At 40.2% G+C, this 18,450-nt stretch overlaps 2 protein-coding genes across 3 annotated transcripts; one reads left to right on the top strand and one right to left on the bottom strand.

Moving 5' to 3' along the window:
- Positions 1 to 541: 541 nt before the first annotated feature.
- On the top strand, positions 542 to 2,460 carry LOC143516138 (free fatty acid receptor 2-like). The gene is made up of 2 exons (XM_077007730.1): positions 542 to 608; positions 1,158 to 2,460. The coding sequence occupies exon 2, from the start codon at positions 1,202 to 1,204 to the stop codon at positions 2,198 to 2,200; it is 999 nt and encodes a 332-aa protein (XP_076863845.1). The 5' UTR covers positions 542 to 608; positions 1,158 to 1,201; the 3' UTR covers positions 2,201 to 2,460.
- A 4,167-nt stretch (positions 2,461 to 6,627) lies between these two features.
- Positions 6,628 to 18,411, bottom strand: usf2 (upstream transcription factor 2, c-fos interacting). Of its 2 annotated transcripts, XM_077008011.1 has the most exons (11): positions 18,270 to 18,411; positions 16,686 to 16,729; positions 15,074 to 15,192; positions 13,852 to 13,971; positions 13,522 to 13,684; positions 13,117 to 13,204; positions 12,811 to 12,855; positions 12,269 to 12,327; positions 11,795 to 11,889; positions 9,325 to 9,453; positions 6,628 to 9,226 (listed from the first exon to the last, which is right to left on the bottom strand). In XM_077008011.1, the coding sequence occupies exons 1-11, from the start codon at positions 18,305 to 18,307 to the stop codon at positions 9,137 to 9,139; spliced, it is 990 nt and encodes a 329-aa protein (XP_076864126.1). In that variant the 5' UTR covers positions 18,308 to 18,411; the 3' UTR covers positions 6,628 to 9,136. The 2 variants fall into 2 exon arrangements, with proteins under 2 accessions (XP_076864126.1, XP_076864127.1); XM_077008012.1 differs by lacking the exon at positions 12,811 to 12,855.
- Between the last annotated feature and the right edge of the window lie 39 nt (positions 18,412 to 18,450).

The following is an 18,450-nucleotide window of genomic DNA, read 5'->3' on the forward strand; positions in this document are numbered from 1 at the left end:
ATATAAACAAAAACGCAAAAAGAAAATGCACCGAGTAAGAGCGTTGAGCCGCTGCGTCTGTGCGCGCCGCCGATAAGCAATGCAAATACAAACACATTTTTGAAACTGAAACAAAATATTAATATTGGTAAAAAAAATTGTTCCTAATTACAAATGTGTTGGTTACTTCTAAAATGGTCATCCTGACATTACTGATTAACACCAGAGGATGCATTCAGAAAAAATCATCACAATGTCATTTAATTAACCCTTTCTCCAATTCTCTCCCTCTCTCTCTTTCAGACAAACACACACAAAAGAACAGCCACACACCTATAATCTCGGAGAAAAAATGTTCTTTTAACGGATGTAGCTTACATTAACAATGGTTATGTCATCTTCCTGTGTTCCCCGAACAGACTAGTTTAGAGAGTTGCTGAGCAACAGTGTTTGGTGAGCTTCAGGCATGCAGGTTGTGTTCAACTAATTAAATTTCCGTATGGAGAGACACCGCATCCACCCCATAATATAATAAGGTAATATACGGTAGATTGTACAAGACAAACCAAAAGGTACATACAGCTACAAGGGGGACAGCTACAAAATAATAACGCACATTATTTTACAGGGTGAGTTTTAACTAAATTGTTCAAATTTTAAGTAAGTAATACTTAATTGTATTATTGATTTACTTTAATAAATTCACTACAACAAAGCATCAAGGATGCCTGAAGTGCAATAAAATGTCCCAGGACTTTAATGGTTTGTACAGCTTGGGTTTTGTATTTTGTGATGACATTTTTGTTGTTAATATAATGTATAATATAATGTTATTTTAATTAGATTTTTTGGTACTGACTCTTGTCATTGATATGGCTTTAATTTGATGATATCTTAAAAACGTTTGACTATAACTTGAATAAGGGTGTCTTTCTAAGGCAATCACAAAGTACTTCATGATCTTGCATTATGTATTAAATAATCTACACTATAGTGTTTAAATTATGTATACATTTTTAATAATTAATAAGTAAATATTTTTAACAAGTATTTAACAAGTTATTGAAATTGAAAACTGTGGAAAAATGTGGATCAAATAACTCTCTGATATGTTGTAATTTGTCCTCTATAATTTTTTAACTTTCTTTCCAAACAAATTATTTCTGCTCTCTTTATAGTTTTCATCCTGTTGTCAAATGCTTTGTGAGAGACAGACATCACCATGTTGGTCAGTCAGCTGCTTCTGCCTGTCTACACTTTCACCTTCCTTCTTGGTCTTCCTGCCAACATCCTCGCATTCTGCACTTTCTGTCGCAAGGTCCATCGCAAACCTGCGCCCATTGACATCCTTCTGCTCAACCTCACCATCTCTGACCTCATCTTTCTGGCCTTCTTGCCTTTCAAGATGAAGGAGGCGTTTGATGACATGATCTGGACTATGGCCGACTTCCTGTGTCCCCTTAGCAGTTTCATGTTCTTCTCCACCATTTACACCAGCACCTTTTTCCTGACGGCTGTTAGTGTCGAGCGCTACCTGGGAGTTGCTTTCCCGTTTCGGTACTCATTGAACCGTCGGCCACGCTACGCGGTGATAGCTAGCGTGTTCTTCTGGCTTGTGGGCACCATGAACCTGAGCATCGTCTACATCGTCCCATCTCTGCCCTCACGCAGCAGCTTGATCGACTCCAGCCCTGTCCAAAATGGTAGTGTGCAGACCTTAGGACAAAAGTGCTACAGCAACTTTACCCTGGAGCAGCTGGAGATCCTGCTGCCGGTACGCCTGGAGCTCTTCCTGGTGCTCTTCTGTGTCCCCTTCCTCATCTGCTGCTTTTGCTACATCAACTTCATTCGGATTCTGTCAAGGTTGCCCCACATTGGCCGCCGACGCAAGCTGAGGGCCATTGGACTCGCCGTGGGGACACTGGTGGTGTTTGCTGTATGCTTTGGACCATATAACGCCTCCCATGTGGTTGGTTTCATCAAGGAGGAGGATGAGGACTGGCGTGATATGGCTCTGATCTCCAGCACCCTGAACACCTGTCTGGACCCCATTATTTTCTACTTCTCCTCAGCAGCGGTACGGAATGCGATCAGTGGTTTTGTAAAAGGACTCAGGGAGAAAGTTCTGAAGTGCAAGAGGATTGAGTGTTGCACCTTTCTGGTCCCCACACCTGAGAAATATAGAGACACACAACCACCCGACAGCTCAAGATGTGCTTAGGATCACTGGAATTATTATACATTCAGTATGTATGATTAGTTATGGGTGTTTGAACTGGAAGGCCCACAGTACTTTATGCTTTATGCAGTACTTTTAGGAGGATTTATGTAAGCAGCAGTTCAAGCTTTTGTGTGACCTTAAACGTATTCCTTATGACTGGCCTGTGATATCAGAGGAGCAATCATACCACATCGCATTCCAGTGAAGTAACACCTCCCTCTATTCACAGCAGTTGTTGTTTGATGTTTACTTGGACTTCAACGTGCTTAACATTTTATCATTATTATTATTGTTATTATTTTGTTGTTGTTATGTTCTACCACATCAGTTAGTGATGGTTCCTGTAGTATTACTTTGAAATTAAGGTTCAGTGATATCTAACTGATAAAATCACTTCAAATTGTGCTTGATTATTTTTAAATGGTATTTAGTGAGTGCAGATCATGTGTTCAATAATGGCTGAAATAGAGGTGAGAGGACTGTTTAGCTAAAACGTTGGGCTGTATTATGGAGAACAAAGGGGGAGTCAGGGAATACAATAGGGAGACTTTACTCTTTAGGACTTTAAGACTTTTATGAGTAAAGATGGGCTTTTCTGTTGTGGTCTTTCTCTCAAATATAACTTATTCCATAACTCCATGTAGTGTTTATGGTGATAATTGGTCTGCTAATTGGTCTTTTAAGAAGAATCCGCTAGCAGGGTGGAGTGTAGAGGTTGTTGTTTTAACCTTAAATCTGGTTAGGGTTAGGGTGACTGTTATTGTGTGTCTGAAGAAAGGGCATGGCACTGTTGTTGATTGTTTTTTTTTTTGCAATTAGATTTAAAACAATTAACATGCTAATTGAATTCAGAATGTCATTTTTTGCTCACTCACATGATGGACACTGATATTGAAATTATATATCTATTGTATACAGAAATACTAGATTGTTTCCCAAATGTTTTTTTTTATTAACTTTTCAAACATTCTTACATTCATTCATCAAACACGTAAATTAAAGAATAGCACAGTATATAGAAATAAACACATATCACACACGTACCGAAATACTAGATTGTTACTGTATTTGTATGTACCTATTTTGGACAGTAAATTCGAATTAGAATTACAATTAGAAAGGGTGCAGCAATGTATATATTGGAAAAGTAGATAAACCAAATATGATGTGTACTTTTTATTGTTTAATTAAATAAGTACGAACTCTGAATAATTGGTAGCCTCAATCAGTGAAGTTATCGTGGTGCAGGTAAGGACAGTGTCGTTCTCCAATGGTCCTGGTCATTCTCTGCCGAGGACGTTTGAGTTTTGTCATCTGGTCAGAACAAAGAGGTTGAGAAACCCATTTATTCAATTGACAATAAAAGCACAATTCTCTTGCAATATAAATGAAAAATTCATGTAAAGGTGACTGAGGCTCTTAAGTGACAATGTATTTAGGTCTCTCCAAATACAGTCTCGCATCAACTCAATTTAATGTGTATGTCTACTTGTATTAATTTGGTTTTATGTTTGTAAATGTTAGTTATATATGTTTTCTAACAACTTGCGTAACAAGTTTCCTTTGGAAGAATAAAATGATTTGACTGATATATTAACACTGCATAGGTGCAGGTTCAGACTACATGACTGTGGTCACCTCTGAACCCCTCCCTTTAGTTTTGTTCTATAGATTAGCCTGCCAGAGCCACATGCTAATCAATGGCATGTGAGCTATGTATGTCTTTAAATCAATGGTTGTCTAAATTGATGTTGCATGCTTCTACCAAAGACGATTCCATACAAGCACCTAGGAGATGGTCTGGCTTGCCAGTGGATGTGCTGATGCCGGGGTTGGATGTGCCATTGCTGCAAGAGGACGAGCTGATGCTAGCTCCTACCTGAGGCTCACCATCTGCACTGAAGGGACTGTGTCTACTCGGCTAGAGAACTATAGAACTATATTTGAACTACAATTATGGACCTGTGCTAACAGGCCGCCCAATGGAGGATGGGTTCCCTTTTGAGTCTTGGTCCTCCCAAGGTTTCTTCCTAATCTCCACCATCATAGGGAGTTTTTCCTCTGGCTTGCTCATTAGGGATCTGGACCCATGCCATTGTAAAGCTCCTTCTCTGCATGTGCTAACAAAAGTAGATGTCTCAGCTTGGCAATATTACATAACTGGAAAAGGCAGCCTTAGTGACACTGCATATGTGTGTGTCAAATGAATGATCCCAATCAAATAGTGACACCTTGTAATGGTGTCTAAACTTCCTCCAACTTAATGAGGACAAAACAGAAGTTCTCCTCCTGGGCCCTAAGGCCTCAAGACAGAAAATTCCAGATCTAATGCTTAATCTCGCAGGCTACCCCATTACACCTGGCTCAGTAGCCAAAAACCTAGGCGTCATACTCGACTCTGACCTATCATTTGATAAATACATAGATAATACTACTAGGATAGCTTTTCTACATCTCCGCAACATTGCAAAGTTAAGAAATGCATTATCACAGGATGATGCAGAAAAATTGGTGCGCGCCTTTGTTAGCTCTAGCTTAGATTACTGTAACCCACTACTGTCAGGATGTTCAAATAGGAATCTAAATAAACTTCAAATAGTTCAAAATGCCGCAGCCAGGGTTCTGACCAGAACTAGAAAATTTCAGCATATTAGACCAGTCCTATCAGCCCTGCATTGGCTCCCAGTTAAATTCCGTATTGACTTTAAAATTCTTTTATTAACTTATAAAGCATTGCACAGGCTTGCTCCTGAATACCTTCAGGAACTTATTTCCTATTACAAACCCCCACGTCCACTAAGATCACAGGGTGCTGGTCTTTTATTAGTTCCAAAAATTAACAACGTAACAGCAGGGGGAAGAGCCTTTTTTTGTAAGGCCCCCCAGCTTTGGAATAATCTTCCTAAATGCGTCCGGGACTCTGACACAGTCACAATCTTTAAGTCTAGGTTGAAAACCCACCTATTTGGTTTAGTGTTTGATAATTAACATCCCCCCCTTAGATAAAGGTACAGATTCAGGGGTTCATAGGCGAAGGGTTTTATGGTAGACTGGGGCGCTGGTGCTGTCGTCCTGTCACTGCTCGTGGTCACTCAAGTTTGTTGACAGTGCAGTGGATGGATGCCATTGTCTCAGAATGCCCCCAATTTAATTTACAGCTAATTTTCGCTGTTTCATTTCTCCACATGGCTGCCCGCCTGCTTGAGGAATAATGAGATGAGGAGACCAGCGATCCATCCTGGGCCAGCCACCTCATGCCTAACCGGATGCATACATCATGATGGACATTATTACATATTTTTCCTTTTCTTTCTGTCTAAATTGTTGTTGTTGTCATGGTGACCGGTGTCGGCCAGAGGAGGATGGGTTCCCCCCCTGAGTCTTGGTTCCTCTCAAGGTTTCTTCCTCATGCAAAAACTAGGGAGTTTTTCCTTGCCACTGTCGCCATTGGCTTGCTCACTGGGGGCTAGGACTCGGCACTTGTAAAGCTGCTTTGTGACAACAACTGTTGTAAAAAGCGCTATATAAATAAAATTTGATTGATTGATTGCTGAGCCAGGGTTGGTAGAGGCTGGATGCAGTTATAAATTGATTTGTAATAAAAGACACTAAGACAATTACAAGTAGGCTAATATCAAATGCAGACAAACCAAACAAGTCTAAAGACAACAACCAAGTGCTACTTAAAAAGCCTCCGAAGTAAAGGAACTTCATGATTTGTCACCTAAAATTCATTTACTATCAAATTGTCAGTATCACACTTTCAAACAGCATATAGAATGTTGGTAAATACAAAAAAGTGACAAGTTCACGCATTGAGACACAGCCACATGAGGTCCGAGCGTACGCACAGCATCGTCGCAGCACAGCACGCGCCAAGTAGCCGGATACGCGTATGCTAGTTAGATTTCTTATAATTGTAATATAATTACAATCATGAAGAGCTATGAACTCACATATGGACATGTTCAATTTTATACTGCTTGACTAAGTTAGTAGCATTCAATAATTAGCTTTTTGTCTTTTAAAAATAGCCCATTTTGATACTGTTAACAATCATGGAAATCTTAACATTTATCGTAATGCACAATGACAATAATTTAGAGATTAATATAAATAAAATGGAAGGGGATGGTACAACCCTGCCTAACGGCACATATTATATAAGATCCTTCGGAAGTACTTAAGCACTCAATTGAGAAAATTCAAAAATCAAGCTTTAGACTGCAATGAGTGTGCATAATCGAACAGGTCCAGGATCGGTCTAACTTTGTTGCTAATATGAGCACTTTTATTAAACCCTTTTGTCTCTGAAACATTTACTACCTAGTCCTGTAGGTAGGATCAAACTGACCACAATCTATACTTTATTGTTTAGAAAGAATTGTGATTTTCTGGCATGGACTAAAAAAGTGATGCACCCTCTGTACAGTATAAATATAACAATTTTATTGTACATTTGGTAGAAAACATGCTAGTGAAATGGCCATAACATCCGAGTTAAGGCTCTTAGTTGGCAATTAGTAATCTGAGTATCTAGCATTGCCAGCATTACCCTCCAGGAAGACCACAAGTCAATCTAGAAACATGTTTATGCAATTTTGAATACAATGAGGATAAAGTAGGACAGGCTATTAATCATCTGTAATATTTCTGATAACTCACATGGAAGTATGGCTTGGGTTTTAATAAGTCTGTTTGTACTCACTTTTTAAGTCAATTGTTTTGGAGTTATGTACAACGAAGCCACTGTTCACTGTACAAACTAATTAATCAGGTAATTATGTCAGGTGTATCAAAAGTGGAAAAACACTGAGCCAGAAATAACTTGAGCATCCCTGGACTGGAAAACATCCCAAGTGCACATCTTGAATCATCACTCTCATACCTATCCAAGTTCAGCCAGCTCTCTCTTTTGTTGAAGATATATATAGGATATCTCAAAGTACGCAAAGAGAATAGTTATTTAAAAAAGACAGAAAATTATAAAAAGGAAAAAAGCCTGATATCGTCTTTGAGAGGACTGCTTTCATTAAAGATTCACTGTCCAAAGATAATTCATAATATACTTTGAACATCAACAGAATAAAAGATCATTTTAGTAACTGAATACAGATTTCAGAAAACAATTTGGAAGTACTTGCTACAGATGGTTTAAGTTTGTGCAGTTACACTGGGAACTACACAATCCTGAACAGCTCTTAATGCTTCATAAAAATGACAAATGATATAGATAAGCAAATTAAATAAGCAAATTAAAGAATCATTCATTAATTGTGGGCACCTAAATGTTTTTTTCTTTTAAGCAATAAATTAAAAATTACATTTTTACATTTTTTGCTTTAATGTTTGCTGTTTAACATGTTTAATTTAGTTTGAATGTCATTTAGTTCATTTGAGTGTCATTTCTCAAACCTGCTTGCAAAGAAAAAGGTTGTTAGCCATTTGTTAGATAAACTATCTTTGGCGGTCAGCCTTTTTTTTAGGTTTTGAGATACAGGACTTCATTTGAAGTTTTTCACACTAATTTCACTCAAGTGGTGTGAATGGTGCCTGTAGAACAGAGATGAGTCAGACAATAAGTGTGGAAAACAAGAACAATCAGTAATGTTTGAAAACACATTCAGTTGCATTCCAATGTCATTTAAAGTTTCTAGTAAATTTATTCTTGTTACCATGCCAAAGCAATTTTGCAGTCATCTTTAAGGCAGGCAGAGGGGCAGGAGAGGTTATCAGGAAGCATTTCTATGCAGTCTATGGCATCCTCCACCTCATAGCCATTATGTCCTAAGGTAATTAGTACAATATTTGGCCTGGGGATCTGGACGTGATCCAGGACCCATCACTGGCCCAGACTGAATTGCCACATTTACACAAAGCCCCTACCCATCCACTCCAAGAGCCAGACTCCCTGTGATGTTTCACCGGCTTGATGTGAAGATACATGGAGGAAGACTTAGTTGGAAAAAGCAGCATGAAGGAGAACAGCCTTGTAAATTAAAAAACAAACAAACAAATGCAGTATGAAAAGACACATGGGTCCACAATAAGTGGTGGCGACAGATTCAACACACCATTTTACTTCTTTGCCTCTCTAGACCCTGAGCTATGCACATATCTTTTATGTAATTGCATTTCATTCTGAATTATAAGACGTAGACCTGAACCAAATTTAGTTTTGCAGGTGTTAAGGTACTGTTATTTCGCTATCTAAATGCTATACATGTCCAACTAACAAGTCATTTGGTTACATTATAACCATTGTCATACTGCAAACAGAACATCAACGCTACAATCCTGATCTGATCTACTGACCTGATCTTATCTCAAAAATAGCTAAAAGTACATGTCTAATAGGCTCAGGAACAAAGAAAAATTGACCCTAATTGATTTGAAAGTATTTTGAGGAGAAAGGCAAATCAAGTTCATGACATTCAAGCCTCACAACAAAAGTTTTTCATCCCTGGTGTGTACCTTCTTTTTTCCTGCAAACTAATAAATAATTCAGGAAAAAAAAACTTCCATTATGATCAAGACAGTAGTAACATTTACAAGGAAATAAACAAAAAAGTAAACCCCACTGCTGTAAACCAAAGAGGGTCATGGGGAACTGTTCATCTATTAAATGGTACATAATTGGAAAACTCAAATTAGACGGACTTCCGATGCAAGCACGCGTACTTCAGGTGGAGGCTCTGCGCTGCTCCGGTGGTCAAGCTCTCACAGGTGACACGCAAGACGAGATGAAGAAAGAGGTGTGCTCTTTTTTTAAATAGTGAGGGGTCTTTTAACTATTGTCCAGTCTCTCTCTGGGGATGCGTGTTAATATCAAACAAGAATTCTTATTCTACCAAGTTACCAAACATCTGAAGTCTGTGATGGGATGTGAAATGTGTTTCACTGACAGGTCGTCACCATACTGTTCCATTACATCCATCACTGTGAAGTCGTTTCTCCACTGATTTCAAGGCCGTGCTGCTGTAGTTGGGCCCTGAGCAGGGCGTTGTCATTCTTCAGGTCTTCAATCTAGAGCAAAGTGACATGCAGATATTTTATTGCGCTCCCACATTGCCGTGCAGGTATTCAGCTAAGACAATGGCCTCCTGTGATAGAGGAGGGTGTACCTGTTGTCGTAGGAGCTCGTTGTCCACCTGTATTCTCTCCACTTCTTTGAAACTCTCTTGCAGCCTTTGGTTACTCTGCCTGAGTTCTCTAATGTAGTCACATGCCTTAGACAGTATTCCCCCTTTACTCTGTGTGCACGAGTGATGGAGAAAGAGACAATCTTTTAAAGAATGAATTTGACCAAACCTATGTTGAATACCATGTTTTGTGGTCTACTAAAGGTTCTGGTAACTCATCTTAACGGGCTGGTGTTTGTGTTGTGGTCATACGTTCTGGTAACTCTCATCTTAACGGGTTGGTGTTTGTGTTGTGGTCATACGTTCTGGTAACTCATCTTAACGGGCTGGTGTTTGTGTTGTGGTCATACGTTCTGGTAACTCATCTTAACGGGTTGGTGTTTGTGTTGTAGTCATACATTCTGGTAACATCTTAACGGGCTGGTGTTTGTGTTGTGGTCATACGTTCTGGTAAATCATCTTAACGAGTTGGTGTTTGTGTTGTGGTCATACGTTCTGGTAAATCATCTTAACGAGTTGGTGTTTGTGTTGTGGTCATACGTTCTGGTAAATCATCTTAATGGGCTGGTGTTTGTGTTGTGGTCATATGTTCTGGTAACTCATCTTAACGGGCTGGTGTTTGTGTTGTAGTCATATGTTCTGGTAAATCATCTTAACGGGTTGGTGTTTGTAGTCATACGTTCTGGTAACTCATCTTAACGGGCTGGTGTTTGTGTTGTGGTCATACGTTCTGGTAACTCATCTTAACGGGTTGGTGTTTGTGTTGTGGTCATACGTTCTGGTAACTCATCTTAACGGGTTGGTGTTTGTGTTGTGGTCATACGTTCTGGTAACTCATCTTAACGGGTTGGTGTTTGTGTTGTAGTCATATGTTCTGGTAAATCATCTTAACGGGCTGGTGTTTGTGTTGTGGTCATACGTTCTGGTAACTCATCTTAACGGGCTGGTGTTTGTGTTGTGGTCATACGTTCTGGTAACTCATCTTAACGGGTTGGTGTTTGTGTTGTGGTCATACGTTCTGGTAACTCATCTTAACGGGTTGGTATTTGTGTTGTGGTCATACGTTCTGGTAACTCATCTTAACGGGCTGGTGTTTGTGTTGTGGTCATACGTTCTGGTAACTCATCTTAACGGGTTGGTGTTTGTGTTGTGGTCATACGTTCTGGTAACTCATCTTAACGGGTTGGTGTTTGTGTTGTGGTCATACGTTCTGGTAACTCATCTTAACGGGTTGGTGTTTGTGTTGTAGTCATATGTTCTGGTAAATCATCTTAACGGGCTGGTGTTTGTGTTGTGGTCATACGTTCTGGTAACTCATCTTAACGGGCTGGTGTTTGTGTTGTGGTCATACGTTCTGGTAACTCATCTTAACGGGTTGGTGTTTGTGTTGTGGTCATACGTTCTGGTAACTCATCTTAACGGGTTGGTATTTGTGTTGTGGTCATACGTTCTGGTAACTCATCTTAACGGGCTGGTGTTTGTGTTGTGGTCATACGTTCTGGTAACTCATCTTAACGGGCTGGTGTTTGTGTTGTGGTCATATGTTCTGGTAACTCATCTTAACGGGCTGGTGTTTGTGTTGTGGTCATACGTTCTGGTAACTCATCTTAACGGGTTGGTATTTGTGTTGTGGTCATATGTTCTGGTAACTCATCTTAACGGGCTGGTGTTTGTGTTGTGGTCATACGTTCTGGTAACTCATCTTAACGGGTTGGTGTTTGTGTTGTGGTCATATGTTCTGGTAACTCATCTTAACGGGCTGGTGTTTGTGTTGTGGTCATATGTTCTGGTAACTCATCTTAACGGGCTGGTATTTGTGTTGTGGTCATATGTTCTGGTAACTCATCTTAACGGGCTGGTATTTGTGTTGTGGTCATATGTTCTGGTAACTCATCTTAACGGGCTGGTGTTTGTGTTGTGGTCATATGTTCTGGTAACTCATCTTAACGGGCTGGTGTTTGTGTTGTGGTCATATGTTCTGGTAACTCATCTTAACGGGCTGGTATTTGTGTTGTGGTCATATGTTCTGGTAAATCATCTTAACGGGCTGGTGTTTGTGTTGTGGTCATACGTTCTGGTAACTCATCTTAACGGGTTGGTGTTTGTGTTGTGGTCATACGTTCTGGTAACTCATCTTAACGGGCTGGTGTTTGTGTTGTGGTCATACGTTCTGGTAACTCATCTTAACGGGCTGGTGTTTGTGTTGTGGTCATATGTTCTGGTAACTCATCTTAACGGGCTGGTGTTTGTGTTGTGGTCATATGTTCTGGTAACTCATCTTAACGGGTTGGTATTTGTGTTGTGGTCATATGTTCTGGTAACTCATCTTAACGGGCTGGTGTTTGTGTTGTGGTCATATGTTCTGGTAACTCATCTTAACGGGTTGGTATTTGTGTTGTGGTCATATGTTCTGGTAACTCATCTTAACGGGCTGGTGTTTGTGTGTACACACCGCTCCAGTTTTGGTGTTGTCCATGTTGCAGTCTGGGATGATTTTGGACAGTGTGACTATCCAGTTATTGATCTTGTCTCTTCGTCTTCTTTCCACTGCACAAAAAAGCTCTTGTGTTTAAAACGTCCACTTCTCATATCTCCATATCACATTAACAGCAAACAAACTGAAATCTAGATTATGCATTAAGATGGGTTGGACTGCATTATCAGATGGCTAGACAGATCAGATGGCTTTGTGTACCTACAGGTACCGAATAGTGACATCTAGTGGACAAAACTGCACACATTTTAGCCTCAGCCAAAATTCTCTGAAAATACTTAATAACTTAATAATATTAGATCACAACTCAGATAAATGGAACCTTGACAGCCTACTCACTAATTAATAGTATGTATTACATCATATATAACAGGTACACAGACATTGCCAGTCTTCTTCATAGTTTGGTTATTTTCGGTGTTTCAGTTTTACCTTCGTTGTGTTGTGCTCTCCTCCTCTCATCCCTCGGTGCTCTCGGGCCATCCACCTTCCTGTTTAAGAGAAGACATACAGGAAATGGCGAGCAGGTGCTGTTATTCACAATATTAAAATACCACACAAATGCTGAATCTTACCTGAAGTCTTGGAACAAAACGCACACACTAAACTCCATCTCCTACAAATGCTGTATATCCCATTTTAGAAGGCCCAAGGGCATTGCCAGTTTATCGTTAAATCAAGGACAATTTCTGTTTACTCAAGCTGGCTTTGTAAATCAACCCTGAGCACAGGCCAACCTGAAATCAAACCAAAATCCATCCCAGGGAAAAAGGACCCCACATTAACACACACAACGGGCTACAATCAAAATCCACACGTTAACATTGACACATACAACGGGCTAGAGTCAAAAGGCCTGTAGTAGTTGCAGCTAGCATCCAGCCAGAGGCCAGTGCAGAGGAAGGGTCGGCATCTTCCCTGTTTCTGTTGTTGAGGGGGTTGGGGGTGTGAGGGGAGCAGAAGGTGTTCCTCACCAGTTTGAACTGCCATGTTGAAGCATCTCGTTTTCGCCAAAGTCTCTGGGAACGGCAGGTAAGTAAGTAGGACACAATGTTTTCCCCTCTCTGTTTTTGTCAGGTTTATAAACATTCTTAGCACCCAATTTGATGGGCAAAATGTAAATAATTATTTTATTGTGGTTCTAATTATAATCACTGGAATTCTATTCACTCTGGGAGTGTGTGACATGGACCAAACTACTTCAGTGTTCTGCAGGGGGATGTAAGAGGTGGATGTGTTAGGAGGGCAGGGGTGCATATTAACCCATGGCTCATACTTACGTGGAGTAAGTGTGTGTGCGTGGGGCAATAGTCCTAGGTGTGCCCGTCTGCAACACGTCTGGAGGACTCATCATTACATAAAACTGACCTGAGTACAGAGAGAAGTATATTAGAAAGCCACCTTGCTGAAGGCAGTTTAGCATTGTGCATTTTCAAAGAAACGCATCAGTGCCATTTCCTCAAAAGCATATTCACTAGTATTCATTATATTTACTTTCCAAGTTTTAAGCAGTTTTAGTTATACTAGGAAGACTCGGGAGTTCATTGACTGACTACTGGTGAAGGATTTAAGAGCCACGCCCATCATACCAGCCAGGTATTATTCTACACTGCTGCAGTCGCTGGTGTGCTGAAAGCAGGATAAGCCTAACTCAGAAGTGAACTGACTGGCATCGCAGAACAGACCTGCAGCTGGCGTGAGCGTGGTGTCAGCAGCCGCCTGCACTGAAACGGCGGTCGTCGTCCCGTCACTGACTGTAGCCGCGGGGAAGTAGGCGAAACGCGTCTCTCCGCCCACCGTCTCCCCTGCTGGACTGCCCCCGTTACTGAAAGGGTTCTGAATAACAGCCTAGACACAAAAAAGAGAGAGCATGTACAAATTAGTGGTTACACAGGACAACCAGCGAGATATTAGGATACAAAAGAAAAGGTAAAAACACAGAATAACAGCTTTGCTTCACTGCGCCCAAACACACACACACACACACACACACACACACACACACACACACACACCTGTGCAACTGCCTGGGGGGCCCCAGCGAAGGCTGCGGTGGACACCACACTGACGGCAGCTCCTCCATCTCCCGCTGCCTCCAACTGGTCTTCTGTCACTTGGACCACACGATACGTCACCTGCACATTTTAAATAAACAAACAAATACACATTTTTGTCCTAAACGTGCATGAAAGTGGAAGACAAACCGTGTGGCTTAGTGTGTTTAGTACCTCTGTGTCCTTCTAATTTACTGCTATGGTACAACACTCCATTCATGAAACATGGTATGACCGTTGGCCTTTAGCACAGGCATTGTCCAAATCAATTTCTGTGGCATTACTAAACGGTTTTGTGTGTCACCTAACTGAGTATGTCACTTGAAACTTCTTCCAATCATACTTAGTCAGTTGGTCTCTTTGTTCAAATGCAACATGCAATTTGTTTTTTGTACAGGAGGACTCGGCTCTCTCCAACAAATAAACATTTCTGCTGACATGACAATTTTGACGACTGACCATAGATCACACGGAAAAGAGTGCAGAAGCAACGTAATGAAAGCTTTTAATTGTGATTTTTATCATGTATCAAAATATGACAATCCTCTTTTAAGTTTGCATTAGTTTAGTATGCATTGCTAGTGCTTTCATCAAAATAAAAATACAGTGTATACAATAAAACTATTTTGCACTTGATAATGTGTATCTTGCATTAAAAATTCACACAGAATATAGAAGATCTTAATTATGCTAGACACAATGCATTTTATGCAGTGCTTTAGGAAATGTATTAATTAAAAGATAACTGCTAATATGTGGTAAACACAGTAGCAATCTCGGTACCCATCCGTAATTACGACTTTTTGCCTTAAAATTATATTTGATCTTGTTGTGAATTTTGCAACCGTAAATGTCAGGGAAAATACAGGAGTTGTGCATATTTTCCATACATCAAGCAAGTTTGGCTTTTTGCAGCTCCTTTAGAAGGAAACTGATCAGTCAAATAGTTATATCTACTCACCAATAAAACAGACACACTGTGGGAAACAAAAACTGAAGACAAGGCCAAGCAAACCTGACTCTGCTTCAGATTCAGTGTATAGAACATCCAGATAGAGACTTCAAGCAAGTTGTTAATGTCCCCAGAGAGACAGAAAAGGGTTCCAAAGGCCACATTTTGGGTTGAACCTTTCCTGACCCTCTAAAAATGGACCCCTCCCCAACAGCTAAACGCCGCACTGACCTGACCACCGGTGTTTTCTGTGCGGAACTGGTACTGGACATTGTGGTCAGTGAATACTGCAGCTTGCTGGGCACTCGCTATGGTAACTGCTGCTGGCTCTTCCACCCCCACTCCCTCTCCTGAGGAATGAACACACATTTAGACAGATCTATAGTCCAATAACAATGCAGGAGACCACTTTCTTCAGCCTTCATCAGTAAGACTGTGAATGTAGTAAAATCCATTAAGATCATTCAAACAGACCAGATGCAGATTTTTATTCCACTGTGTAAAGAATCACTAGTGTGGCAAAGTCGATGCTCTGCATACATTTAAACTAATTCTGAACGATAAAACGATATCGATTTGTTTCACGATAATTTTTTCCTCGATGACAATGATAAGCTTGGGCAACAGAATTCAATAAACCTTTGTTTCCATTTCCCATCTTAAGTAGAGCAACTTAATACATAGCTAGCTACACTTAAAGATCTTTACTTATGTATTTAAGCCTTAGTTTTTGTCTAAACAGCCAGTCATCTAGCTAGCTATATTTAAAGAGCTTTACTAATCAAGTCCAGTTGTGCCAAATTCCGACTCCTTGGGAGAATCCGACTCCTCGTTTGCATGCACATAAAGACGCTATGATATTCTGACTTAAATTAAACCCTTTATTAAAAGAGTCAATATAAAAAGTTATACTATAAAAAAACCTTGTTGAATGTAGCCATGTGCTTTATGTGGAATAGCCTACACATCCAGAAAAGTCACCAAAATAAAGACATTAACCAGACATTCAGTCCTTTGAGTTACAGTGATCATAACTTAGTTTATTGAGCACTCTAGTTTTGTTTTAACTAGATTATTGGACATAATTAGGGAATATTTGGCAAAAATCATATTTAAAAAAATAATAAACTAGATTGTCCGTAGGATGTACAAGATGTAAGGTTGACAATAATGACGAGGAACAAAATAACACTGCGAAGTCCCGTGGTCAGAGGTGAACTTCGGTATAGCAAGTATGCTACTGCTCCAGGCTTGAGAATTAAAAATATATGTAGTGTTTTCATAATCTTAGCATGAAAGACATTCGATCCCCAAGAATGCTATGGTAACAACCAATCTTTGGTACATTACATTTTATTAAAAACATTTAAACACGAATCAGGTGAGTTTTTGTTTTGATATAGACTAGATAATGCTACGCCAATTGCAATGATTGATCATTAAAGATTACTCTTTATTTATGCATAGAAACAACAGAAATTGCTAAAATCATCGGTAGCGTCTGCAAATGAGGGGAGTCGGATTCTGTCGAGTAGTCGGAATTCGGAACAGTGCGATGAGATACTGTATGTGAGGGGATTTATGATCCACTGTCTGTGACGCTCAATCAGAGCACTCTGACGATATCAACTCATATGAAAGAAATATTGTCATAAGATTTGTCTCCCATATTGCCTAGCCCTAATTTAAACAGACATGAGATTCGCATGCGCAACATTTAATTAAACACATAAAGACACTCTCTCTGTCTCACACACACACACACACACACACACACACATGCTCGCACAACCGATGATATACCCCCAATGTCATTTCTGCAACAGGACAAAATAAAACTTACCTTCCTGCAACTGAACAACTTCCTCGGTTTCCTGTTTCTCGTGACTGGACCAGAATATGCAAAAGAAAGATTAAAGAACTGTCAGAAAAAAATGACATCAGAGCTGTGCAATATGATAACATGCAGTCTAGCATCTAAAATTAGATAGTAGCAACTTTGCATTCCTAATACCATCACAGATGTTTAGGATTAGAGTTCAAGGGCAGTTTTTTACCTCTGAACAGAGGGAGCTCGTTCTAGATCTCAGTTTAGCACCTTTTGACACAACTGAAAATACGAGGCCAGGCAATAGGACTCTTATCGGTCATTAGCGACTTAGGAACACAACTGTTGAAAACAGTGCAAGAAACTCGATATATTGTCAGCTACAAGTGTTGCAAGCTGTCAGAAAATTTTCGTTATTGTTCAAATGCCAACAATAACACTTTCTAAAAGTATTTCAACCCATTTCAAACACTTTATGGTCATCACGCTGTGCTCCTTCAGGAACTTAACAGGCAAAGGTGTATAAAATACTAGGAAATGGAAGGAAATGTCCAATACTACATATCGCAGATTCTACCAATTTTGCTAAATATATAATTTTTCGCTTTGTCTTCAAGAGTAGTGCGCAACTTTCCTTTGTAAAATCTTTTATTCTATTTCAGAGAACTACGTTTTCAGTAGGCTATTGGCTTTTATATTACATTAACGCTCCCCTCCAAACACGAACATCACACTTTGAGCAATAAATAAGAAATGAAATGTAAAAAAAATGTAAACTAGATAGCACCTGTCTTTAACAGAAGGAGCAGCTATAAGACACTTCTACGTGCAGCCCAGCTAACCGAGCAGTGCAGCTGCGGGGCTGAAACGCGTTCACCAGGACCGCAGCCCACTCGCACCCGGGGCAGCAGCCCACGGAACTCACTCGAACTGGGATCAACTGAGCTGTAAAGTCTTCAGAGCACATCTGGGTCGAGCAAGGATAAAATGTGCTTGACACGTTTTGTGGAGCCGCTCGGCAAACACGATCATTATAAACGAGAGTGCCGGAGTATCTGGCTGGATAACAGCAGTTAGGGCAGGAACAGCACCAGCTAGCTGCTCAAATCAAGAGAAACACGTCGACTTCAACCGCAACTTGCACTATTAACTGTATTAGCTGGCTGCTGTGCTAAAAAGTAAAACGCCTACCATCGATTGCACTTAAGCACGGCGTGCGACAAACTTGATAGCAGTAGTAAAATAAAAGGTGAATGTTGGTGGTAGTGGTGAAATAAATGTGTATGTTGGTGGTAGTGGTGAAATAAATGTGTATGTTGGTGGTAGTGGTGAAATAAATGTGAATGTTGGTGGTAGTGGTGAAATAAATGTGTATGTTGGTGGTAGTGGTGAAATAAATGTGTATGTTGGTGGTAGTGGTGAAATAAATGTGTATGTTGGTGGTAGTGGTGAAATAAATGTGTATGTTGGTGGTAGTGGTGAAATAAATGTGAATGTTGGTGGTAGTGGTGAAATAAATGTGTATGTTGGTGGTAGTGGTGGCCTGTAAGATGGTGTCTGGGCCCGGCAGCCATTAACTAGGACGACGAGCAAACTCACCTCGTCGGAGTGTCCAAGCTCTGTTCTAGCATATCCATGAAGGTAACGATTTAAAACGTGATATTCAGCTACACTGAAATACGGAGATGGAAGTGCTGATCACGGGGACAAACACACGGGTCATGTGAGAAAGACAGTCCAGGACACGTGAGGTACAGGCTGGGCAAGAAGTTAAAATGGA

This window comes from Brachyhypopomus gauderio, chromosome 6, assembly GCF_052324685.1.
Source record: "Brachyhypopomus gauderio isolate BG-103 chromosome 6, BGAUD_0.2, whole genome shotgun sequence".
Lineage (NCBI taxonomy): Eukaryota > Metazoa > Chordata > Actinopteri > Gymnotiformes > Hypopomidae > Brachyhypopomus > Brachyhypopomus gauderio.

Excerpts from the sequence above, each read along its gene's own strand:
- LOC143516138 (XM_077007730.1), top strand. The coding sequence starts at position 1,202 with ATGTTGGTCAGTCAGCTGCTTCTGCCTGTCTACACTTTCACCTTCCTT.
- usf2 (XM_077008011.1), bottom strand. The coding sequence starts at position 18,307 with ATGGATATGCTAGAACAGAGCTTGGACACTCCGACGAG. Across the intron at positions 16,730-18,269 it reads AGCTTGGACACTCCGACGAG|TCACGAGAAACAGGAAACCG; the intron begins GTGAGTTTGCTC and ends ATTCTGGTCCAG. Across the intron at positions 13,972-15,073 it reads CAGAAAACACCGGTGGTCAG|GTGACGTATCGTGTGGTCCA; the intron begins GTCAGTGCGGCG and ends TAAAATGTGCAG.